General features: G+C 41.7%; 1 protein-coding gene across 1 annotated transcript in view; it reads right to left on the bottom strand.

Moving 5' to 3' along the window:
• Nucleotides 1-26,933, bottom strand: part of LOC143961939 (uncharacterized) — a 73,108-nt gene that overhangs the window by 11,631 nt on the left and 34,544 nt on the right. Inside the window, exons 5-10 of the mRNA XM_077471272.1 lie at nucleotides 25,292-25,336; nucleotides 20,277-20,318; nucleotides 16,958-17,002; nucleotides 14,661-14,702; nucleotides 14,500-14,538; nucleotides 3,117-3,277 (exon numbers count right to left, since the gene is read on the bottom strand). Coding sequence (XP_077327398.1) covers nucleotides 3,117-3,277; nucleotides 14,500-14,538; nucleotides 14,661-14,702; nucleotides 16,958-17,002; nucleotides 20,277-20,318; nucleotides 25,292-25,336 — 374 coding nt within the window. The remainder of the gene's footprint in view (nucleotides 1-3,116; nucleotides 3,278-14,499; nucleotides 14,539-14,660; nucleotides 14,703-16,957; nucleotides 17,003-20,276; nucleotides 20,319-25,291; nucleotides 25,337-26,933) is intronic.

Raw genomic sequence — 26,933 nt, forward strand, 5'->3', positions numbered from 1 at the left:
CTCTCCTCACAGAACAGGGATGTGCGTGTTTACACTCACACACACACACACACACACGTCCCTGTTCTGCCTCTCGTGCCCACGACCACATGTGGCTGGCAGTCATCGTGACCGCTGGCCACGCGCATCAGCACCACCGCAGGGTTAGCGGGCACGTGCGCCTGTTATTCTGCTTAAAGGAACCGATGTACAGCAACAACGGCTCACAGGATCGTGCCGACCTGCCGCAGTATAATGACGGCGGCTGGTCGGCAAGCGGTTATCTGGTCGATTGCTCGGTCATGTGACGCTGTACCCAAATTAACTTTTTATCGTGTTTTTCACACAAATAGAGCTTCCTTTTGGTGGTATTTAATCACCGCTGAGGTTTTTATTTTTTGCTAAATAAAAAAAAAGGGCACAAATCAAATTTGGGAAGACCGCTATATTTTTTCTATTTTATTCTATTCTATTTTTTCTATTCTCTTCTATCCTGTTCTGTTTTACTCTATTCTTTTATGTTCTATTCTTCTCTATTCCTTTATTTTCTGTTCTATTTTATTCTATTATTTTATATTGTGCTTTATTCTATTCTTTTCTATTCTATTTAGTTTTATTACATTATTTTTGTTAGAATTTCAGGAGACAGCTATATTCTTTTCTATTCAATTCCTTTATTTTCTATTATATTCCTTTATTTTCTGTTCTTTTCTTATCAAAATTCTAATTTTGGAAGATGACTATATTCTTCCTATTTTATTCTGTTAAATAGTTTCCTCTTCTATTCTCTGTTCTATATTACTATAGTCTATTATTTTATATTTTATTTTATTCTATTCATTTATATTCTAGTCCTTTATTTTCTATTCTATTTTATTCTTTTGTTTTCTATTCTATTATTGTATTATTTTATTTTCTATTCTGTTAAATTCAATTCTTTTTTGAGAATCAAATTTCAGAAGATGACTATATTCTATTCTATTCCTTTATTTTCTATTATATTCCTTTATTTTCTATTATATTCCTTTATTTTCTATTATATTCTTTTCTATTTTATTCTACTCCATTCTTTATTTTTATATTCTATAATACTCTCTTCTTTTCTATTATATTCCTTTATTTTCTATTCTGTTTACCCTATTCTTTTCTATTCTATTCTGTTAAATTCTATTATTTTTTTTAAATTAGAATTTTAGAAGATGGCGATATTCTATTATTTTATTTTCTATTATATTCCTTTATTTTCTATTCTATTATTTTATATTCTATTCTACTCTATTATTTTCTTTTATATTTTATAATACTCTAGTCTTTTCTAATATATTCCTTTAATTTCTATTCTATTTTATTCTATTCTTTTATTTTCTATTCTGTTTTACCCTATTCTTTTCTATTCTATTCTGTTAAATTGTATTATTATTTGTTTAATTAGAATTTCAGAAGATGGCTATTTTCTATTATATTCCTTTATTTTCTATTCTATTTTATTCTATTCTTTTATTTTCTATTCTGTTTAACCCTATTCTTTTCTATTCTATTCTGTTAAATTTTATTATTTTTTAAATTAGAATTTCAGAAGATGGCGATATTCTATTACTTTATTTTCTATTATATCCCTTTATTTTCTGTTCTATTTTATTCTATTCTTTTATTTTCTATTCTGTTTTACCCTATTCTTTTCAATTCTATTCTGTTAAAATCTATTATTTTTTAAATTAGAATTTCAGAAGATGGCGATATTCTATTACTTTATTTTCTATGATATTCCTTTATTTTCTATTCTATTTTATCCTATTCTTTTCTATTCTATTCTATTAAATTCTATTATTTTTTGAAATTAGAATTTCAGAAGATGACGTTATTTTATTCTATTACTTTATTTTCTATTATACGCCTTTATTTTCTATTCTATTATTTTCTATTCTATTCTACTCTATTTTTTTCTTTTATATTTTATAATACTCTAGTCTTTTCTATTATATTCCTTTATTTTCTATTATATTTTATTATATTCTTTTATTTTTTCTGTTTTATGCTATTCTTTTCTATTCTAGTCTGTTAAATTCTATTATTTTTTAAATTAGAATTTCAGAAGATGGCTATATTCTATTACTTTATTTTCTATTATATTCCTTTATTTTCTATTCTATTCTATTCTATTCTTTTATTTTCTATTCTGTTTAACCTATTCTTTTCCATTCTATTCTGTTAAATTCTATTATTTTTTAAATTAAAATTTCAGAAGATGGCTATGTTCTATTCTATTACTTTATTTTCTATTATATTCCTTTACTTTCTATTCTATTTTATTCTATTCTTTTATTTTCTATTCTGTTTTACCCTATTCTATTCTTTTCTATTCTGTTTTATTCTATTCTAAATTCAAGTTTTGGAAGATGGCTATATTCTAACGGTAATACACACACACACAGTAGTCCTTCAACAGCAGCAGTCAACAATATGTTTATATTTTAAATTTGTTTTTTGAATTTTATTTAGTTTTTTTTCGAATTTGATTTGACTTTTAGACAAAAATTTTGTTTCCTTATTTTTGTCTTTCTCTAAATCTGTTACTGTTGTAATCAGGAAATTTGAATGCATCAGAATAACGATAATGTTTGTTTCTGAATTTTGGAACAAAACAAACCGCACTGGTCTAGTCAGTGCCTGAAAATTGCGGTGCACTTTTTTCCGAACCCTGCTGTACAAGTTTAATTTACGAACATATATTTTATATATATATATATATATATATATATATATATATATATATATATATATATATATATATAAATATATATATATATATATATATATATATATATATATATATATATATATATATAAAAATATATATATATATATAAAAATATATATATATATATATATATATAATATATATATATATATATATATATATATATATATATATATATATATATATATATATATATATATATATATATATATATATATATATATATATATATATATATAAAAATATATATAAATGTATAGGAGTTCATGGTGGAGCATTATTTCACTAGCCTGCCTCGGAGAAATGGTGCAACTGATTGATTACTGGTGGTGAATGGTGGACTCTCTCTCTCCCATCCAAAGGTAGGTGTGACACTTACCAGCTCAGCTTTGTCCTTCAGGATCAGAATGTCGCCATTAAGCTTTTCACATTCCACCCGACTCCTCTCCCAGGTTTCTCCATTGGCCTGGAAATAGTAGCAGTTGGATTGAATTAGTTGCCATCCACTGGGGCAGCTGGTGCAGGAATCCCGGATGTTCCCTGGGGAAGAGAGGAGAACACAATGAAGTCACTTCCGAGATCTCAAACCCCCCAAACAAGGCTGGGGGGAAAAAAAAGTGAGGCTTTTACCAAACACAGCTAGAAAGTAACTTTCCCCGAATCTCATACGTCTAGAGCAGTGGTCACCAAACTGTGGCCCCGGGGGGGGCCAAATGAGGCCCTTTGCCTGCTTTCATCCAGCCCGTGAGTTGAATGAATGAATGAATTGATGAATTTTCATCCATTGATACCAATGATGGGGCACTATTGATCTTTTTTGGAAAAGAATCAAGCAACCAATTTTATACAAAGTAAAAAACTTCAACAGAAAACAAAGGAATACACATCCATGTTCAGAATATATACAATATATACATAGTCCACTACCAAAACATTTTTAGAAAACTATTTAACCACTTGCCGACAGCCGCACGCCGATGTACATCGGCAGAATGGCACGGGCAGGCATAAGGGCTTACATGTACGTCCCTTGCCTCCCGCGGGTCGGGGGCCCGATCGGGCCCCCGCCCGGTGCCTGCGGCGGTCGGTATTCGTTCGGGAGCGATCCCGGACGAGGGGACGGCCATTTATTCATGGCCACCCCCTCGCGATCGCTCCCGGCGAATGAAATTGTCCGGTGACATCACTTCCTCTCCTGTAATGTAAACACAGGAGAGGAAGTGATGTATTCTCTCCTCCGTGTCGGTAGTTTTCGTTCCGGCACCGAGGAGAGAGCATCGGTGAGTTGCACAAGCACTACACTACACAGTAGAACATGCCAGGCACACTCACACCCCCCCTTTACCCCCCGATCACCCCCCAATTACCCCTGCCCCCCCAGTCACAGTGACACCAATTGCTTTTTTTTTTTTTTTTTTTTTGCATTGGTGTCATTTGTGACTGTAATAACTGTTAGGGCAGTTAGGGTTAGCCCCCTTTAGTTCTAATGTGCCCCCCTAACCCCCCCAATAAAGGTTTAACCCCGTGATCACCCCCCGTCGCCAGTGTCACTAAGGCTGGGTTCACATTGCAGCGGTTTATGAGAACGAATGTGATTCGCACCGCACTGCAGTGCAAATCACATCCGATCTCTGTGCGATTTGAGTTCAGCTATACAGATAGTATGGCTGAATTTGTGTCGCACCCGCCGCACCCGCCGCAAACTCGCACGGGACCCTTTTTTTGGTCCGCAGCAGAATCGGATCGCATGGGTGTTCACACCATGCGATCCGAGTTTGCAGATCGCACTGCGATATGCGAACTGATCTGGGGGTGTCATTAACATCTCACTGACACTCCCAGCAGTTCGCATAGGGCAGTGTGAACTGCCGCCGGGAGGCATGTGATGCGGGAACCCGCCGCGGATTCGTGGCGTTCCCGCATCGCTCCAGTGTGAACCCAGCCTAATAAGCGATCGTTTTTCTGATCGCTGTATTAGTGTCACAGGTGACGCTAGTTAGGCAGGTAGGTATTTAGGTTCGCCGCAGCTTTTTATAGCGCCAGGGACCCCCATATATTACCGCATAAAGCCCCCTGATTGCCCCCTAGTTAACCCTTTCACCTGTGATCACCATATAACTGTTACAGGTGACGCTGGTTGGTTAGTTATTTTTTTTATAGTTTCAGGGCACCCGCCATTTATTACCTAGTCTCACTAGTGTACCCCTAAATTTAGGGGTGTCTACTTTCCAAAATGAGGTCATTTGGGGGGGGGGTTTGTGCCATCTTGGCATTTTATGGCCTTCAAAACTGTAACGCCCTTAGAAAGCCTGAAGGCGGTGCTTGGTTTTCGGGGCCCCGTACGCGGCTAGGCTCCCAAAAAGTCCCACATATGTGGTATCCCCGTACTCAGGAGAAGCAGCAGAATTTATTTTGGGGTGTCATTTCACATATGCCCATGGCATGCGTGAGCAATATATCATTTAGTGACAACTTTGTGAAAAAAAAAAAAAGTTTGTAATTTTCCCGCAACTTGTGGCAAAATATAAAATATTCCATGGACTCAACATGCCTCTCAGCAAATAGCTTGGGGTGTCTACTTTCTAAAATGGGGTCATTTGTGGGGGTTTTGTGCCATCTTGGCATTTTATGGCCTTCAAAACTGTAATAGGTAGTGAGGAGTGAAGTCAAATATTTACGCCCTTAGAAAACCTGAAGGCGGTTCTTGGCTTTCGGGGCCCCGTACACGGCTAGGCTCCCAAAAAGTCCCACATATGTGGTATCCCCGTACTCAGGAGAAGCAGCAGAATTTATTTTGGGGTGTCATTTCACATATGCCCATAGCATGTGTGAGCAATATATCATTTAGTGACAACTTTGTGAAAAAAAAATAAAAAAAAATTAAAGTTTGTAATTTTCCCGCAACTTGTGGCAAAATATAAAATATTCCATGGACTCAAAATGCCTCTCAGCAAATAGCTTGGGGTGTCTACTTTCTAAAATGGGGTCATTTGTGGGGGTTTTGTGCCATCTTGGCATTTTATGGCCTTCAAAACTGTAATAGGTAGTGAGGCGTGAAATCAAAAATTTACGCCCTTAGAAAGCCTGAAGGCGGTGCTTGGTTTTCGGGGCCCCGTACGCGGCTAGGCTCCCAAAAAGTCCCACATATGTGGTATCCTCATACTCAGGAGAAGCAGCAGAATTTATTTTGGGGTGTCATTTCATATATGCCCATAGCATGTGTGAGCAATATATCATTTAGTGACAACTTTGTGTAAAAAAAAAAAAAAATATTTTTTTTGTCATTATTCAATCGCTTGAGGCAAAAAAATAAAATATTCAATGGGCTCAACATGCCACTTATCAATTTCCTCAGGGTGTCTACTTTCCAAAATGGGGTCATTTGGGGGGGTTTTGTACTGCCCTGCCATTTTAGCACCTCAAGAAATGAGATAGGCAGTCGTAAACTAAAAGCTGCGTAAATTCCAGAAAACGTACCTTAGTTTGTAGATGTGACAACTTTTGCGCAAACCAATAAATATACAATTATTGACTTTTTTTTACCAAAGACATGTGGCTGAATACATTTTGGCCTAAATGTATGACTAAAATTGAGTTTATTGGATTTTTCTAATAACAAAAAGTAGAAAATATCATTTTTTTTTCAAAATTTGCGGTCTTTTTACGTTTATATCGCAAAAAATAAAAATCGCAGAGGCAATCAAATACCATCAAAAGAAAGCTCTATTTGTGGGAAGAAAAGGACGCAAATTTTGTTTGGGTACAACATTGCATGACCGCGCAATTACCAGTTAAAGCAGCGCAGTGCCAAAGTGTAAAAAGACCTCTGGTCATTTACCAGCAAAATGGTCCGGTCTGAAAGTGGTTAAATAAAGCAGCAGAAAGGGCCTAAGAGGCACAACCCATCACCTAAGTACACAGCCATTTATCAAACATTAATACAAATAATAATCTAGGGTGATAAGAGACAGACAGCCACACCCGGGAAACAGACTCCTGGCAGTCAGAGAGGCTTGAACCCCCTCCACACCTTCAACCAAGCCCCCCGACTCCGCTTGTCCCTCTCAAGCACCCGAATCTTCTCCACCTCATGCAGAATTGCATACACCACCACCTCAACAGGAAGGATTTTATGCCGAGTGCAGACCCGACACCGTGCGTTCCAGGTGAAAGGCTAACTAAAAAAAAAAGTCTATCCAAAACAAAAAACCCCACCAGTATTGAATGCTCCGTACGCCCACTCAGCATAAACCAGCCTGGAGAGGAAAGGAACACAGAGGGCCCGCCCCACCTGTTTGTACACCTCTATGTTAAAGGGGCAACGAAGCAGAAAATGGTCCATAGTCTCCTCCTGAATCCGCACACTCCTCTTGAGGACAGCTATAATCCATCTCACTGCGGAATTTCAAATTGCCCCGAACATAGAGCCTCCCATGGAAGCACAACCAGGCCATATCCCTAAATTTAGGGGGTACTCTGTCCAAATTAATCAGTCTTAACCCTGACCACAAAACTGGGCCTGGGCAATCCTCTAAGGCCAGTGGGTCATGAAAGACTTCGCTCAAGACTCGAATCATAAGGACTTTCTTCAGAACCGATCTGAGATCTTCAGCTGACAATCGCACTGCCGCAGTAACTTCAGGCACAGAGCGAAATAGGCTGGTAGCTGACCACGATGACCCCTGAGATTCTTCACTTGGCCAACTTCCTCCCAAAGTCGTAGAAAAGGCCTAAACCAAGATCTAGATATGCCTACCCATCCAGGAGGTTCCACTGCAAGCATATTACCAATGTTAAATTTGAGAAATAGCAGTGAAACGAAAAGAACTGGGTTGACCATACCTAAGCCACCCTCCCTCCTGGATAGATAGGTGACATTCCTCTTGATGGGGTTCAGTCTGTTCCCCCACAGCATCTGGAAGAACACACTACTGACCCTAGCATAGAGAGACACTGGCAAGATGCAGACAAAGATGACACACAAGAAGATCGGAATCAGGTAAGTCTTAATCAGATCAACCCTTTCCCTCAGAGATAACTTCCATCTCTTCCAGCTGACCACCTTAGTATTGGCAATTTCCAATCTGCCTTCCCAGTTTTTGAGGCCATAATTGCCGGGTCCAACTTCAATGCCTAGAATCCTAATTCTTTCCTGGGACACTGGAAAGGTGTCCGGGAGATCAAACCTCTTCCCTTCCTTTCCCATCCAGAACTTCACTCTTTTCCTGATTGATCTTGGAGCCTGATGCTTCAGAATACCGTGATGTCAGAGAGACCACCTCCTCTGCTTCATCTGCCCCAGTGACAATCACCGACACATCGCCTGCATAGGCAACAACCCTCAAAGGCGGCTCACCTGGGAGCCCCACTGGCACCCCACACAACATGCCGCTCTCTAACATCCTGATGAAGGGGTCCATGTATTGCTAATACATAGAGCAGGGGGCTCAGGGGAAAATCCTAGGGCACCCCGGAGCCAACCTCAAAGGACTGCCCAACCCAACCATTAACAAGAGGAAAGCTTTCTGCCCCCTTATACAAGACTTTTAACCAATCGACAAAACCACCCGGCATACTGTACTTACTAAGGAGCAGCCACAGGTACTCATGGTTAACACGATCAAAAGCCTTTGCCTGATCCAACGTCAGCAAATACTTTCCCCAGCCTGCAGCCCTGCACCGCTCCAAGGCCCCCTGGACAGCTAAAACTGCTGTGAAGGTGCTTCTACCCTGGACCGAACAGTGCTGATGGTGAGAAAGCAAAGACTCTGCTTCTAATTATAGGCACCAGAAAAGAATCTTTGCCAGTATCTTTCTATCGACGTTAAGAAGGCTGATTCTCAATCATCGAAGGATCTTTACTCTTTGAAAAAAGAATCACAGCCGAGTGCCTCATGGAACGGGAAAGCACTCCCCCAGCAAGGCATCTGTTAAAAACCTCTACCAAATGTGGGGCCAGAATAGACTTAAAGGCTTTGTAAATCTCAGCCATCAAGCCATCCGGTCCAGGTGACTTTTTGATGGCAAGCTGTTCAGTTGCCCTCATCACCTCTTCAATTGTGATCTCTTCTGTCAAATTCATCAATGGAACATCTCCACCATTTAGACCTGGAGTAGAGTCCAAAAAGCTGTCCATCTTGTCACGGTCAAGCTCTTTCCTCCCAAGAAGGTCAGCATAAAAGGACCTCACAATCTCCAGGATCCCTGACCTGGACTTTGTCAAGGAACCTGTACTGTCCTTAAGGCCAACAACCGTTTTAACAGCTACACCTTGTTTGCAGTTCTGGTAAGGGTTAGGCGAGTGGAACTTCCCATAGTCCCTCTAGAAACAAAGAGGCATGGCGGTCATATTGACACTTCCTGAGAAGGAGTTTCACTTTGTAGATTGCCCCAGGATCTCCTCCTCTCGAGACAAGAATATCCAGCTTCCTCCATAAACCTTGGTAGGTCATGTTTTTATTAAACTGTTTACTATTTGCTAGGCCCCTGAAGAATCCATTGATCCTCTTTTTGGTCAGCTCTCACCACTCAGCCAGTTCTCTCAGTTGGTACTAAGAAGAATGAAAGACTAACTTTCCATGTCTGAAGAGGACTTTTTGTTGAGATAAAGAGACACTATTGACTCCCAGTAAATACACTTGGATGATATCGAGACCTCATATAAGCTGAAGGATTCTCAGATCAGAGTAGACACAGTTTCTTTTCAAATAAACAGGACAACTTTAAAGAAAACTATACCTCTGTGTTTACGAGAACTTCAGAGACGTGACTATGACTATATGCCCAGGTGGAGAAGAGCCAATATTCTTGGATAGTTTAAAAGTGTCTCAGCCAATCAGGCGGAAGAGTCCCAGACGGCCAATTTACCCGTGGACATCCCCAGATAGAGATGGGGCTCAGGTAAGTATTATGGGGGAATGGGAGGGCTGCTGCACACAGAAGGCTTTTTATCTTAATGCATAGAATGCACCTTCTGTCTTTATAATCACTTTAATGCCATCCCAGTCTTAGTCCGTAGGGTTTAATATTGAGTTGGCCCACCCTTTCAGCTATAACAGCTTCAACTCTTCAGGGAAGACCGTCCACAAGGTTTAGTAGTGTGTCTATGGGAATGTTTGACCGTTCTTCCAGAAGCACATTTGTAAGGTCAGGCACTGATGTTGGACCAGTAGACCTGGCTTGTAGTCTGCACTCCAATTCATCCCAAAGATGTTCTATAGGGTTGAGGTCAGTCAAGTTCCTTCACAGCAAACTCACTCATCCATGTCTTCATGGACCATGTTTGTACATTGGTGCACAGTCATGTAGGAACGGGAAGGTGCCATCCCCAAACTGTTCCCACAAAGTTGGGAACATGAAATTGTCCAAAATGTCTTGGTATGCTGACGCCTTAAGAGTTCCCTTCACTGGAACTAAGGGGCCAAGCCCAACCCCTGAAAAACAACCCCACACCATAATCCACCCTCCACCAAATGATTTGGAGGGGTGGCCCAATACTTTTAGCAATATAATGTGAATGAGTGAGTTTGGGGTGGAGGAACTTGACTGGCCTGTCCAGAGTCCTAACCCCAACCCAATAGAAAACTTTTGGGATAAACTAGAGCGAGCCAGGCCTTCTTATCCAACAGCAGTGCCTGACCTCACAAATGCACTTCTGGAAGAATGGTCAAATATTCCCATAGACACACTGCTAAACCTTGTGGACAGCCTTCCCAGAAGAGTTGAAGCTGTCTCAGGAACCATCCATACCTGATCCAGGGCCCAGGTTTTTATAGTCCACTAGGCCCCAGTATCTGTGGTAGAAGTTTCCAAGTGTTCCAGGTGCATGCTCTTGTGCATGAGTGCATTTGCATGAACATCAGTATGAGCTTTATGGCTGGTACCATCCCTCTGACCCCTGACATGATGTTCCTGACAGTCAATCCAAGTTTTATCCTGTGTTGATCCCCGATGAAGGGGGAATGGTGATGCCTCCTAAAAACATTGGCTGTTTTTATATAACTTTTTTACCACCAATTAAAATGATCTTGGACTTTTTCACCCGGTATTGGTCTGGCGCTCCTTTCTGTATTTCTACGTTTTGAGTTGCTGTTGGGTGCCGCCTCACCAGAACTATTGAGCTTGTTTGAGGTTTTTCCTCTTCCTATTTATGTCAGGTCGTGTGTAGAGTTATTTTGAAGGGGACAGTAAATTTATGCAAGCTGTACACTCACTACTTTACACAAAATGTCATTTCTTCAGTGTTGTCACATGAAAATATAGAATAAAATAGGGAGGGGTGTACTCACTTTTGTGAGATACTCTCTCTATATATATATATATATATATACATAGTGGTCAGTAGGAGGAGGAATTGTCCCCCATCATTAATACATTAATATTAGTTGGAGGATCAGTGACCCATTGTTGTTGTTAGTCGGAGGAATAATTCCTGATCTTTGGTGTCAGTGGAAGGAATGATGCCCCATTGTTGGGGACAATGGGAAGAATGGTGCTCATTCATTGGTTTTAGTAGGGGAAATAGTGCTCCATCATTGGTATCAGTAGGATGAATAATGACCCATCATATCATTGGTGTCATTTTAAGAAATGGTGCCCCATCATCGGTGTCAGTGGATAGTATTATTCTCACTTTTGGTGTCAGTGCAAGGAATGACGCCTCATTGTTAATGTCGGAGAGAGGAATAGTGTGTTAATGTCCCGGATAAAGGCAAGCAGGAGACCACATCTGGCCCACAGGCCATTGTTTGGAGGCCACTGCTATAAATAATGATGTGTTGATGAATAAAAGGAACTGTTATATTGATAGAAGCTGGCTGATGGTTGTGGTGGCAAGATGTACTTTATAAAAAAAAAATGACTGATGGTGTTATGATAACTACAAGAAAGCTTCTGAAACTAACCTTTACTCTACTTCTCTTTATGTACAATGCACATATACCCTTGAGACGTCCAAGTGTCGAAAACCCCTGACCACAAAAGATCCGTGCCAAATCTTGGGATGCTGAATCATCATAAAAGTAAAAAAATTAAGACGTTGGAAAGTCCAGAATTCTCCAAAAATTATCCTCAATCGCCAACAGCATCTGACCACCATCACCAACGAGGATAGACTACATGACTGCCATCATTTCTATTATAAATACTCATGTCAATCATCCAATAAATGGAGACAGTTTCAGCATACAATTTTAGTATGTGTTACATGTCTGATCTCCTGTACTGCACTATGTGTTTTTGAATTAGGCCTTCTTGACTAACTAGTTATAAGTATATAAGTACTTTCAGTGAAACCCACAACATGGTGAATTAACACTCTAAATGACGATACATTGTAGTCTTTTTCCCTATAGAAACAGCGATATCCAGACAATGTTTTATTTGTGTGTTGGAATAACTGTGAATTTAAAGTGGATGTAAACTCCCCTATCGTTTTCAGCCAAGGAAGCTGCCATCTTTGCCTCTGTTTAATCTTCAACTGCTATGGTGCTGCACATGTGATTCGTTATGACACCAGCCATTGGATGGTTTGATAGTTTGGCTGAGAGCACAGCCAATGTGCAGTTAGCATTCCTGGCATGCCTTTTTTTTAACTGTTTAAATCCATGGGTTTACTTTCACTTTAAGTAACTAGGTGTTTGTAGTCTGGGGACATTGTTTGTCCCTTCCCTGGCTGTAGTTGTGGTTTCTGAATGTGTGCAGTGTGGTGAATTTTAAAGCTGCATAAACAAGTCCCAAACATTAACAAGTAAAGGCACCTGCCAGATCTATTGTCCTGGCCACCTTGGACACCTTATACAAGTCCAGTATTGCTACCACTACAGCTTTGTCAGTGACACTTAAACCAATCCCAGAGGAGTGCAAAGCACGGAGAGGAATAACTCCAACTTTAACCAATATTAGCAATCTGGATTTTAACCAGGATAAAAAAAAGGTGCATGATGGGACCCTATAAATAAAGATTCATAGTGGAAATCTATAAATAAAAATCCATGGTGCCATGGAGTAACCCTATGAATAAAGTTTCATACTGGGACCCTATAAATAAAGATCCATAGTGGGACATCTGAAATAAAGCATCATGGTGGGACCTTATAAATAAAGGTTCATGGTGGAAACCTGTACATAAAGGTCCATGGTGTGGCCTCATGAATAAAGGTTCTTGGTGGGACCCTAAAACCAAAGGTCCATGGTGGTCCCTATAAATAAAGGCCCATGGTGGTCCCTAGAAAATAAAGGTCCATGGTGGTCCCTATAAGTAAAGGTCCTCGGTGGTCTCCCATAAATAAAAGCATCAGTGACAACTGAACCAATCCCAGAGGAGTGCAAAGCATGGAGAGGAACAACTCCAACTCCAATATTAGCAATCTGGATTTTAACCAGGATAAATAAAGGTGCAAGATGGGACCCTATCAATAAAGATTCATAGTGCAAAATCTATAAATAAAAATCCATGGTGCCATGGTGTAACCCTATGAATAAAGGTTCATTCTGGGACCCTATAAAAAAAAAAGATCCCTAGTGGGACACCTGAAATAAAGCTTCATGGTGTGGCCCTATAAATAAAGGTTCATGGTGTACCCCTTAAATAAAGATTCATGGTGTACCCCTTAAATGTCCGTGGTGAAAAATCTGAAATAAGCGTCTATGATGGGACCCTATAAATAAAGGTCTTTGGGGGGACCCAATACATGATGATTCATGGTTAACCCCTTAAAGGTCCATGGTGAGACACCTGAGATAAAGGTTCATGATGGGATCCTATAAATAAAGGTCTTTAGTAGGACACAATAAATAAAGGTCCATGGTGTGACTCCATGAATAAAGGTTCATGGTGGGACCCCATAAATAAAGGTTCATTGTGGGATACATGAAATAAAGGTTCATGGTGAGACCCTATAAATCAAGGTTCATGGTGGGACCCTATACATAAAGGTCCATGGTTTGACCCCATAAATAAAGGTTCATGGTGGAACCATATAAATAAAGGTCTTTAGTGGGACCCAATAAATAAAGGGCTATGGTTTGACCCCATAAAGGGCCATGGTGTGACCCGAACAGACACACTTTCTTTCAATACAGGTCCATGGTGTGACCTCAGGAATAAAGGTTTATGGTGGAAAAGATCCATAGTGGGACACCTGAAATAAAGGTTTTTGGTGGAACCCTATAAATAAAGGTCCATAGTGGGACACCTGAAATAAAGGTCCATAGTGGGACCGTATAAATTAAGGTCCATGTTGCGATCCCACAAACACAGGTCTATGGTGGAATGCCTAAAATAAATGTTCACTGTGGCACCCTATAAATAAAGGACCATGATGGAACCCTTAAAATACAGGTTCATAGTGGGACCCTATAAATAAAGTTTCATGGTGGGACCACATAAATAAACGTCCATGGTTGGACTTCATAGATAAAGATCAGTGGTGGAACCCATAAATAAAGATCCATGGTTGGACCTCATAATTGAATGCCCATGGTGGGACCCCATAAATAAAGGTCCACGGTTAGACTACATAAACAAAGCACCATAGTGGGACCCCATAAATAAAGGTACATTGTAGGACCCCCATTAATAAAGGTTTATGGTTGAACTAAAATGGTCCAATGACTCCTTGGTACCTAATTTTACACTACACATAGCATCAGCTCTGTGATAGACCAGGAAGTGAGTGGGAGGGGGCGGAGCTAACTGTCACTTCTAGGCCTTCTGTTTTATAAAAAAAAATAAAGGATGCAGAATAATCTGCAATGATCACCGTTCTTTATCTTCTTTAGGTCATCTGTTATTCTGGCAACTGGAAAGAAAAAACACAAAGTTGTAGTGAATGAACATTGTAATGACACACCCAGAATGAAGTATTGCATAAAAGCCCTTCTTTTGATTCACATATATTTTTATGAGATTTACTATAGTTACCTGATTGCTTCAGAGCAGACACACTCCCTTCCAGCTCAGAATCTAAAACATAAAATAAAATTATAATAAAATAAAGAAGTAAATATAAATCTAAAAGTCCCTCCAGAGGCAGGAAGGGTGATCGGACTACTCAGAAGACATTCGACTGCTCAGAACACCCAGAACACGACCCATCTAAAAGCATAAAACATGATTCAAAAAGTGCTACTAAAAGGAAGGGTCACTTCTCTAACTCATTCCATTGGGTATGTATTGTATATTTAAGCTTGGGCTATTGAACTCCGTACACAATACGTTTTTTTTTTCCCCCAGCAAAACGGATAACAAGAGCCTGCAAAAATGATATGGTAAAGCAGAGAGCTCCATCTATAATAGATGCATATGCAAAATGTATTTACAAAAATATTTCACTTGTTAGTGCTTCATAATATAAACAAAGAAAGATACAACTTTTTACTTCACCCATATGTCTCCCCACCTCTGGAGAAAAATACATAAATATATATATAGAAAGTTTAAAATTAAAATTTTATAAAACATCTGTTGGATGAATGTCACTCACAGACGTTAGTGCAAACTGCATGAATTTTGGCTGTAATATATCTAATAGATTAATCTCTATGATCATCAGCTCCAGCTCCATCTACTGTCCAAAATGTGATATGGTTCTCTGAAATGTTTCTGACATTCCTCCTGCAAATTTTATGAATATATATATATATATATATATATATATATATATATATATATATATATATATATATATATATATATATATATACATATACACAGTCCCTTGAAAAAGTATTCATACCCCTTGAAATTTTCCACACTTTGTCATGTTACAACCAAAAACGTAAATGTATTTTATTTGAAATTTTATTTGGATTTTATGTGATAGACCAACACAAAGTGGCCCATACTGTAATTGTGAAGTGGAAAGAAAATGATAAATGGTTTTCAATATTTTTTGCAAATAAATATGTGAAAAGTGAGTCAGTACTTTGTAGAACCTCCTTTCTCTGCAATTACAGCTGCAAGACTTTGCATCCATGTCCATGTCTAAAAATCTCTTGCAGACTCTAATGCCGCGTACACGCGATCGGAAATTTGGCCAGCAAAAGACAGATGAGAGCTTTCCATCAACATGGGGACAAGGTGCTTTGGGGGGACCCCAAAGCATCCTCCCCATGTTGAAGGCATGTGGCCTGGTATCATTCAGGAGGGGGGGGCGCTATCTTACCACCCCCCCCTTTTCCTGCGGCCTGCCAGGTTACCTGCTTGGATAAGGGTCTGATATGGATTTTGGGGGGACCCCACACCTTTTTTTTTTACATTTTGGCACAAGGTCCCCCTTAATATCCATACCAGACCTGAATGGCCTGGTATAGATTTTGGAGGGGACCCCTAAGCAATTTGTAAAAAAAAAAAAATGGGTGAGGGGTTGCCATATAATATCCATACCAGAGCAAAAAGGCATGGTAATGGACTGGGGGGAACCCATGCTATTTTTTTCAATGATTTTCATCTATATTGCTGAGACCCGACAACACATTACAGCCATGAGCAGTTTTAAATTACATTTTTTCCTTTACAAATGTAATGTTGCTGTTCTTATTCATTACGCTATCTACGGCTGCCGTGTAAGCAGCATTACATAGCGTGGGGCCACTCATGGCTCTCACAGCAGAGCGCACTGTGATTGACCAAAGCATGCAGGTCAGGTGCATGCTTTGGCCAATCAGCAGCTGTCAATGCACTGTGATCCCGCAGTGCATTGACGGTCTCGCCGTTCATTATGGTACGAATTCAATATGGTCGAATTTCCTGCAAATGCTCAATAATGTTTTGAGGAATGGGCAAACACCCAATGTTCAAGTCGAACTTATGTTTGAGTCGAACCGTGGGCTCATCCCTAGTTACAGGCTTATTTAAAAAAAAAAAAAATGTACGTACTATGTGGTAAAATGTATATTACTACTTGATTGATTGACAGATTGATTGTTTTCATCTCTGTTTTTTTTTGGTTAGAGTATTAATGGGTTAGACCAGCCTATCTCAAGCTTTTTATGCAGTTCTAGGTACATACATATGGTGGTGATAAAAAAAAAAAAAAAAAAAGGTCTATGGAGACAGACCTTAAGATATACACTATATTTTGACAATATAATGTAGTTACATAGTTAGTCTTGCTGAAGTCCATCTAGTTCAACCAATAAAAGGGAAAAAAAAAAAAATCGGTGGTGAAAATTTTTAGGTGTTGGCTAAATTATGATATTTGCATATCTTTGACTTACCTGTTTCCTCTTTAGATTGTTTTAGTTGTGAAGTGAGTTCCTGGACTGGAAAAGAAAGAAATAATTGATAATTTAACAAAAATAACATAATAAATAATGAACACTTGAAGAGAATATTATATAGTAAAAGTCAGAAGAATTTTCAGGTATATGATGCGCCATTTCACAGCCAAACTAGACTGTAGCACTATTGCTCAGTAATCACTTAAGCATTACTTTTTGGATGCAAAACTCCTATCATATTTTATTTATGGGGAAATTTTTTTCTATATATATATATATATATATATATATATATATATATATATATATATATGTAGCACTAACCCCCGGAGGAGCTGCTGGTTATTTTTGGGCTTACCGTTACCTTCCGTTCTCCTTGTTGCATGTCTAGGGGATGTCCCGTGGTAGGTGGCCCAGTAACTTGAGACTGACAATAGATCCACTTGAATGGATTTTATTTGCAAAACTGAAACCATTGAACAGTCTTTCAACTTGGGATCAGAGGGTTGGAAAGGAAAGTTCAGGTTCTCTCAAAGTCAAAGTCCAAAAACTTTAAAGAACTTGCTTACTTTGACTGCATCCAGAGAATAGCCATTCACAGCTGGATGATCACTCAGGTTGGACAGTCCCTCTCTCACAAGGCCTTGTTCTGCAACAAGGTGCTTGTTGCAGAACATGTAGGGAAACTAAACTGTAGAACACTTGTAGGATTCCTGGATCTTTCAGCCTGCTTGGCGACATCCACAAGAACGGATTATTTCGGTAACTTCAGCCCTTCCAGGCTCTTGTTAAGAAAACCAACCCATACATGGTGTTCTTCTAAAGAGTCCTCCCTTGGAATGCTCAAAGTACAATGGGTCTCTCCCAAACCGGAGACAGCACCCAACGACCTCAGAATCCTCCTTTTGTTTCCTTGCCCTGGGCTAGCCAGACCTGAGGCATTACAGTCGGTTGGATCCGCACCCCAGGCCATAGCCTTCCTGGGGGCTGGTCAGCTAGTCTCATAGACTCGGCTGATCACAGAGCGTGGCGCGCGAGACCCGCAGGGTCCATGGACGCCCTCCCAGCAATTAAGGCCTGTGCTGCAGCCGTCTTTCAGCTAAAGCGTGGGCGGCAATGTAGTTAATCCAATTCTTTACAACCAAAATATATATACATACAGTACACATTGCCGTGACCTGCCATTGGGTTGAATTATATTAGAATAGACAACAATGACACAGGGTTCTCATGGACACAGATTGAAGGGCTCCAGAAGGTCTGTTCAGAGTGGAGAAAAATTGATCTTTTTGTGTTTTTCTGGGTTTTGTGACTGCCAGATCGGGGGTCTAAAGTCCAGAGGCTTCAAAGAGCTTTGGGAAGGAAGAAGTCCCTAATCCTGTGTCTGGGTCTTACCATAGACCAGCAGGCTGCTTTTGCAGGCGTACACAGCCTTTACGTCAATCCTAGGACCTTTGCCATAGTTCAGGGTGCCACCTGGGAGACAGGAGGTCCCTTGTCCACACCAGGATGAGAGCACAAAGTGAATCCAGTGAGTGCAGCAGGGAGCTGTGAGAGGTACGGAGGTGTACGCAAGCACAGCAGTGCTGTGCAATGGTTGGAGGGACCAGAAAAAGGTCTGCGTTTGAGGTCTGAGCTGCGGTCCTGCAAGAGCGAGCCAGGAGGCTAATGTCTTTTCTCATTTGTATGTGAAGTAAAGGTGGAAACTCCCGTTGGGGCAAGAGTTTATTATCTGGAATTGTTTACTTTGGCCAGGTCCCACTGGAAAGCTCTATTACCATGGAATGAATTCAGAACGACTGGTTGCAATCGAGGGGAAGATGAATGTGGCCAAGTAGAGGGATATCCTGGACAAAAATCTTCTCCAGAGTGCTCAGGACCTCAGACTGGGCCGAAGGTTTACCTTCCAACTAGACAATGACCCTAAGCACACAGCCAAAATAAGAAAGGAGTGGCTTCACAACAACTCCGTGACTGTTCTGGAATGGCCCAGTCAGAGCCCCGACTTAAACCCAATTGAGCATCTCTGGAGAGACCTAAAAATGTCTGCCCACCAACGTTTACCATCCAACTTGACAGAACTGGAGAGGATCTGCAAGGAGGAAAGGCAGAGGATCCCCAAATCCAGGTGTGAAAAACTTGTTGCATCTTTCCCAAAAAGACTCATGGCTGTATTAGATCCAAAGGGGGCTTCTACTAAATACTGAGCAAAGGGTCTGAATACTTAGGACCGTGTGATATTTCAGTTTTTCTTTTTTTAATAAATCTAAAAAAAATTCAACAATTCTGTGTGTTTCTGTCAATATGGGATGCTGTGTGTACATTAATGAGGCACATGGCTGCATTATAACAAATAGTGAAAAATTTAAGGGGGTCTGAATACTTTCCGTCCCCTACTGCTGCTCTGTGCCTCGCCTGATGTACATTTCGTCCAATGGGACTTCTTCTGTGAGGCAGAATAAGTCCCTCACAGAAGAAGTTCCATTGGACGAAACGTAGGTCAGGCTGGGCATGGAGAAGCGGTGACCTCGGTACACCCGTGGAGGGTGCCGGATGAACTAATGTTTACATATAAGCCTATGTTATTGGATCTGTTGTAAGTAGAACTTTTAATAAACTCGTGTGTGCCTTTTAAACGATTGTTGTGCAATGAGTCTATGGAATGGTCGGACTCTGGAGTTCCTTTGAATGGTAATTACTGTGAGGGATATCTCTCTGGAATCCAATCAAGTTGGCTGGACAGCTAAAGTGGTTATACCTGTAGTGAGGGGTGAATGCTCACTGAAGTGCTTATAGACCTTGAGAAGTCTTAATATCTGGTAAGCAAATCTATTTTACCATATTTATCCTGTGGGGACTCGGGAGCACCGGGTGTCTGCGCCGATCGAAATTGGATTGACACTTCTTTAAGTTCACTATATGGACTCTTTGTTGGAATTGTGGATTTATTTTTCCCTTTTTCACTACATGTCTATGGATGGACTTCTGTGCAGACTATATATTGCTCATGGCGTATTTTCTGTTATGATGTGTACATGTGTGTGAGTGCTGCTGTTTTTTTCACTTGTTTTTTCACTGGGTTTATTCACTTGAAAACAATATTTACTTACACTTAGTGCAATTTTCTTCTTTATATATATATATATATATATATATATATATATATATATATATATATATATATATATATATATATATATATATATATATACACTAGTATATGCCTCATACACTGAACCTTCAGACACAGGTTCTGCTTCATATAGTAGGAAAAAATAAATATGTGAACAGCAATACAGATTCCTAAACCCCTTACCATTGCTCCTCAGATGTGATATTGCTATTGTGAAGTTGTTATCTATGGAAGAAAAATAAAAATATAAGAAATACGCCTTTAGGTTGTGAAGACTTTGACTCTGATCTCAAGTTTCGGATTCAACGTTCGTGTTTGCTTTTCTCATAACCTAGAACGGTTACTGACTTTATCCTGTTTATTGATTTGGTTCCTTAAGGACTACTTAAAGATGACTATTTTTGACCTATCTGTCTGCTGATCCTGGCCTTTCTTTAGACCATTTCCAGTTGCTCATTCTGGTCAATACTTCCTGCAACTACCATTTTTCTGACCATTTATGAAACCAACAATCAATCAAGCTTTTTTAGGTTCCCTACAATTGTGCTGACCACCTGCATCCTGACAAGTAGGGATGAGCTTCGTGTTTGAGTCGAACCCATGTTTGACTCAAACATCATCTGTTCGTCCGTTCGGCGAATTCTGAACATTATGCCACCATTCGAGGTGCGCGTCACGGCCCATAATTCACTGCGGCATCGCAGTGCATTGCTGGCTGATGACTGGCCAAGCATGCACTATGGCCCGCATGCTTTGGGCAATCACATCGCAGAAAAAATGGAGAGCCGTAATTGGCCAAAGCCAGGGTGTCTTTGGCCAATTATGGCTCAGGGGGTTTAGTACACGCCCCACACTATATAAGGCCGCCTGCGCGGCGGCCTTGTGTAGTGTGTTGCAGTAGCAGAGAGAGATAGGCAGCGAAACAGTGTGATTTTATTTAATTTGAAGCTGTTGCAAATACAGTCGGTGTATTGTGCCATCTGCACAGTGTACACCTAAAGCTACCCCAATTGCTGGTGTTCTGCTGATCCTATCCGCAGGCAGCCGTAGCAATTATAGTCTGTGAATTGTGCCATCTGCACAGTGTAAACCTAAAGCCACCTCAATTGCTGGTGTTCTGCTGATCCTATCTGCAGGCAGCTGTAGCAATTACAGTGGGTGTATTGTGCGATCTGCACAGTGTGCACCTAAAGTTACCCCAATTGCTGGTATTCTGCTGATCCTATACCGCAGGCAGCTGCAGTAATTACAGTCAGTGTACTGTTTCATCTGCACAGTGTACACTTAAAGCTACCCCAATTGCTGGCATTCTTCTGATCCTATACCACAGGCAGGCAGCTGCAGTAATTACAGTCGATGTATTGTATCATCTGCACAGTGTGCACATAAAGCTACCCCAATTGCTGGTGTTCTTCTGATCCTATACCACAGGCAGGCAGCTGCAGTAGTTACAGTCGGTGTATTGTGTCATCTGCACAGTGTGCACATAAAGCTACCCCAATTGCTGGTGTTCTGCTGATCCTATACCCCAGGCAGCTGTAGCAATTACAGTCGGTGTATTGTGCCATCTGCACAGTGTGCGCCTAAAGCTACCCCAATTGCTGGTGTTCTGCTGATCCTACACCGCAGGCAGTTGTAGCAATTACAACTGGTGTATTGTGTCATCTGCACAGTGTGCACTTAAAGCTACCCCAATTGCTGGTGTTCTGCTGATCCTACACCGCAGACAGCTGCAGTAATTACAGTCGGTGTATTGTATCATCTGCACAGTGTGCACATAAAGCTACCCCAATTGCTGGTGTTCTTCTGATCCTATACCACAGGCAGGCAGCTGCAGTAGTTGCAGTCGGTGTATTGTGTCATCTGCACAGTGTGCACATAAAGCTACCCCAATTGCTGGTGTTCTGCTGATCCTATACCGCAGGCAGCTGTAGCAATTACAGTCGGTGTATTGTGCCATCTGCACAGTGTGTACCTAAAGCTACCCCTATTGCTGGTGTTCTTCTGATCCTATACCACAGACAGGCAGCTGCAGTAATTACAGTCGGTGTATTGTATCATCTGCACAGTGTGCACATAAAGCTACCCCAATTGCTGGTGTTCTTCTGATCCTATACCACAGACAGGCAGCTGCAGTATTTACAGTCGGTGTATTGTGTCATCTGCACAGTGTGTGCCTAAAGATACCCCAATTGCTGGTGTTCTGCTAATCCTATAGTGCAGGCATCTGCAGTTAATTACAGTTGGTGTACTGTGTACTCTGCAGTGTGCACATAAAGCTACCCCAATTGCTGGTGTTCTCATACTAATAATACTACAGGTAGGCATATGATTCTGCTAGCAGTATATCAGTATATACGTCCCAGCTTTATACAGCTACATCTCCCTGCAGGCCATTAGTATGTCTGGAAGGCCAACAAGGAGAGGCAGACAGTCACAAGCCAATAAAAGAGGGCAAGCAGGCTCTGATGCTAGAGGCAACAGTGCTGGTCATGGACATGGTGCATCCTCATCAGCACGTGGCCATGGGACACGCTTGTCCTTATTTTCGGCAGCTGGACGTGTTGAGCCGCAACATGCTGAAGACTTGGTAGAGTGGATGACCAAGCTGTCCTCATCCTCCTCATCCTCTCTCATCCAGGCTCAGGGTACTGGCAAAGCAGCTGCCAACGTGGCCTCTTCCTTCAGCTCAATGGCATCAGTCACTCCTTCCCTAGCCCCACCATTTCCTCCTAAGGACTCCCCAGAACTGTTTGAGCACAGTGTTGGGTACATGCTCCATAAGGATGTCCAGCGTTTTGAAGGCTCTGATGATGATACCCAGCTAGAGGAAGGCAGTAGCATGAAGCCCAGAGAGAGGGGATGCCCAAGAAGGAAAGCGAAGGCAGTAACGTGAGCCCAGAGAGAGGGGATGTCCAAGAAGGAAAGCAATCTGTCAGTCATGTTCCCCAAGCTGCAACATACTGCCAGGTTTGCTCCAGTGATGAGGAGGGAGGGGACGATGAGGTCACTGACTCCACGTGGGTGCTTGATAGGAGAGAGGAGGAGGAGGAGGCACATCTCCAACGAGGCAGCGTGCCCTCCAGGGGCCAGCTTAAGGGCAGCACACCGACTGCATCACACTGCAGAGCTCCGCATGTGCAGGATTGGTAGACTTGGCCCCCTTCCATGAGTTTGTACAATGTGCGGTTCCTCAGTGGCAGGTTCCCAAACGCCACTTTTTCTCACGGAAGGCAATTCCGGCTCTCTACCGGCATATGGAAAGCAATGTCTTGGCCTTGCTGACAGGGCGATCAGTGGTAAGGTGCATATTACCGCTGTCTCATGGTCCAGCAGGCATGGACAGGGACGTTACCTGTCTTTCACGGCGCATTGCGTGACTCTTCTGGCAGCTGGGAAGGATGCAGGACAAGGTGCAGTAGTGTTTTAGGTTGTTCCGCCACCACGCCTCCAAAATGCTACTACTGGTGATTCTGACACACCTCTCTCCTCCACCCCTCCTCCTCTTCTTCCTCCACGGCCTCTTCCTGTGCTTTGTCCTTGGAACCAGCAGTGCTCCTTAGGCATTCAATGGGCTACGCAAGTACGCAGGCAAAACGATGCCATGCCTTGCTTGCGCTGGTGTGCTTGGGGGACAGGAGCCACACTGGGGCAGCCTGGGAGGTGGTTGACGAAACGCCCGCTTAAGCCAGGAATGGTGGTTTGCAACAATGGAACCAACCTCCTCTCCGCCCTCCGACAGGGACAACTGACCCATGTGACCTGTCTGGCTCACGTCCTTAACTTGGTGGTGCAGCCGCTATGATCATTCTTATGTTGCAGGGAATCGCTGAAAATGCCGATATCTGAACGATGTCTGTGGCCTCAGGCATCATTCAGATATAACCACTGAAAACCGAGGCCGTCCCTGGATGTCCACCCGGCGCGAAGTGGTTAAAAACGCAAGCAGTTTTAAATGACGTTTTTTTCTGTTAGAAATGTAATTTTGTGCAGGGACTGTTCTAAGCATGGGAAACACGTGCCACTTCACAGGCATACTATAGACACCCCCCAGCATTTAAAGGAATGTTTCATTTTTTTTTCACTTTAAGTGTCATTAAATTCAGTGCTCCCAAAAAAAACTAAGTTTTTAAAACTTTTATTTGCATTGATGCATGTCCCCTGGGGCAGGAGCCAGGGCCCCAAACACTTTTTAGGACAATAACTTGCATATTAGCCTTTAAATTGAGCACTTTTGATTTTGAACATTTGAGACCCATAGACTTTAACAGGGTTCTAAAGTTTGCGCAAATTTTCAGTCCGTTCGCAGGTTCTGGTGCGAACGGAAGGGGGGAGGGGGGGCGGCTCATCCCTACTGACAAGGCCTCCTCATTAAAGAATCAGGTCTTCTAACTTGTCCAGACCACCTTATAAACAGAGATCTGTAATCTGTGACTTTAATTCTGCTTCTTTGACATACAAGACTGCTTTTAGATCTGGATGGAAATAACCAATGACATTTTCACACCTATAGAAATGCAACTCCCCAGCATTTCAGATTGTTCTGCTTATTCAGGTAGATGCTCTTTGGAGTCTGTAGCTGGGGTTGCAGCATGGTGCGATCATAGAGAAGGGTGCAATAAAGAACTTTTATTGAAGAATGCAGTAGAAGAACCCGGGGATGAGGGGGGATGGGAAATCTGCCTATCCGTACACTCACCGTTCACAGAAATGAGGATGTGGTGATTCCCTGCAGGACTGACAGCATCTGGAAAGAGAGCAGAATTCGGCCTGGCCATCTTGTACCCAAACGGGAAGATTTCCAAAGGAATCATCAACCCTATGCTTTCACACCCCATCAGGAACCTTTGCCTACCACTAGTACTGTCCCTGACAGGCAGGGTACCTTTCCCTGCACTACTCACTAGCATAAAGGGTGCCAAACCCAGGAGCCAGGGCCTTAAATAGCCTCTGGCTGACCCAAGATGGCTGCTAGAGTCACATGGGTTGGCAGCATCCAATAGGATAGCTTCCCCAATGTCCCGAGAAGAGGAGCCCTGTTTCTCTTGACTTCCTCCTCCAACAGTGGCGTTCCAGAAGAGCGCCATCTGTCATAGAGAAAGTAGACTGTACCTACCTACAAGCCTGTGCATCAGCATTTGATATATGGATCAGAACTATGGTTACATATAATAAAATGATAAATATCATGGACTTACTTGTTTTCTGTTCATTGTTTTCTAGTTGTGAGTTGAGTTCTTTGACTGCAAAAAAAGTAAATTTTTTCTTGAAGAGCGAGATAAAGTGTTAAATCTTAAATCAATGAACAACAATTGTCATCTGTAAATGCTTCATGTAAAAACACTCTTTTATCAATAATTCTGTCATATTTCAGGTCTTTACCTTGCTTTTTATTTATGCTTAATAGAAATGGTAGCAGATTTGAGCGTTAAAGTGATAAAAATAACATGTTATACTTACCTGCTCTGTGAAGTGGTTTTGCACAGAGCAACTCCGATCCTCTCCTTCTTTGGTCCCTCTTTGGCTCTCCTGGCCCCTCCCTCTTATTGAGTGCCCCCACAGAAAGCAGCTTGCTATGGGAGCCACCCGAACTGAGCCACACCTCCCTGTGTCCATTCAGACACAGAGCAGTGGCCCACGCCCCCTTTCTCTCCTCATTGGCTAACTGGCTTTGATTGACAGCAGCAGGAGCCAATGGAGCTGTGCTGCTGTCTCAGCCAATGAGGAGGGGAGTCCTGAGCAGCTTATACACTTTTGCAACATCGCTGGATCTATAGGGGGCTTAGGTAAGTATTAGAGGGGCTGCTGCACACAGAAGGCATTCTGGAGTTGACTCATGGTTCCCAGTTATAAGAATTTAACCATTCTGGGACATCTTGTGATTTTCAACTACAGTATGAGCTGGCTGCTTTAGGACTTGTGAGTATAGAAACCTGGCTGTCTCCTCTGCAGAGACATATCTCATTGATAGTTTCAAAAAACTATTCGATAAGCACCTGAACGACCGCAACATACAGGGGATACAATGTAATACGGACATATAATCACACACCTAGGTGGGACTTGATGGACTTGTGTCTTTTTTCAACCTCACCTACTATGTAACTATGGAAGATCAATGCAGAAGAGACTTCCAGGGTTGAATAAATAAAACAGGCAGCAGTAATCTAAGTGAAAGCAAAGGTTCAGTTGATGATGGTGGTGTAGGCCTGCAACCAGGGTACCCCGGGGGTTACAGGGAACAGGGGGGATGTCAATGTTGAGATACTCCTGGTGACCCTGAGAAGCAGCGGCCAGGAGTTCATAGGTCTCTTGTCTAACTTGCCCAGACTAAATGGTGGAACCGTTTGCCAGATGGGTAGTGCACTGGCCTTGAAGCAGAGATGCAGAGATAACTGATGGGTAAGGGACATGTTCAGAAAGCAGTTACACACACTACAATCAATGATGACCTGAACTTCAGTGGTCTTTTTGTGGTCTGCAGAGAAAAGGATGATGAAAGAGGACTGGGGTAGGTTGGGTGGTGACAGTGGCTTGCCTACCGGATGACCTAATGGAGTAACTGTGAAGAAAATGAATCTGGGCTTCACGGTAGAGACCGAGGTAGAGACAACCGTTAGCCTATTGATGATGCAGGCACTGGTTTAGGTCAAGGGTGGTCAGGCAATGCCCAATTGCATTGGGTCAGGAACATCTGTAGTCATCAAGAATGATGGAGTCATTGTCTTTTTTGGCAAGAGGACGGGTACGCCTCCATCTTTTCATGCTTCGATCCCTGAGGTGGCTGTTGATCTTTCTAGAAAGTCAGGAAAGCTCATTTAGTGTGTCAGGGATTCCAAC

Source organism: Lithobates pipiens, unplaced genomic scaffold (assembly GCF_037356315.1).
Source record: "Lithobates pipiens isolate NorthernLeopardFrog02 unplaced genomic scaffold, aLitPip1_a1.2 Scaffold_8, whole genome shotgun sequence".
Lineage (NCBI taxonomy): Eukaryota > Metazoa > Chordata > Amphibia > Anura > Ranidae > Lithobates > Lithobates pipiens.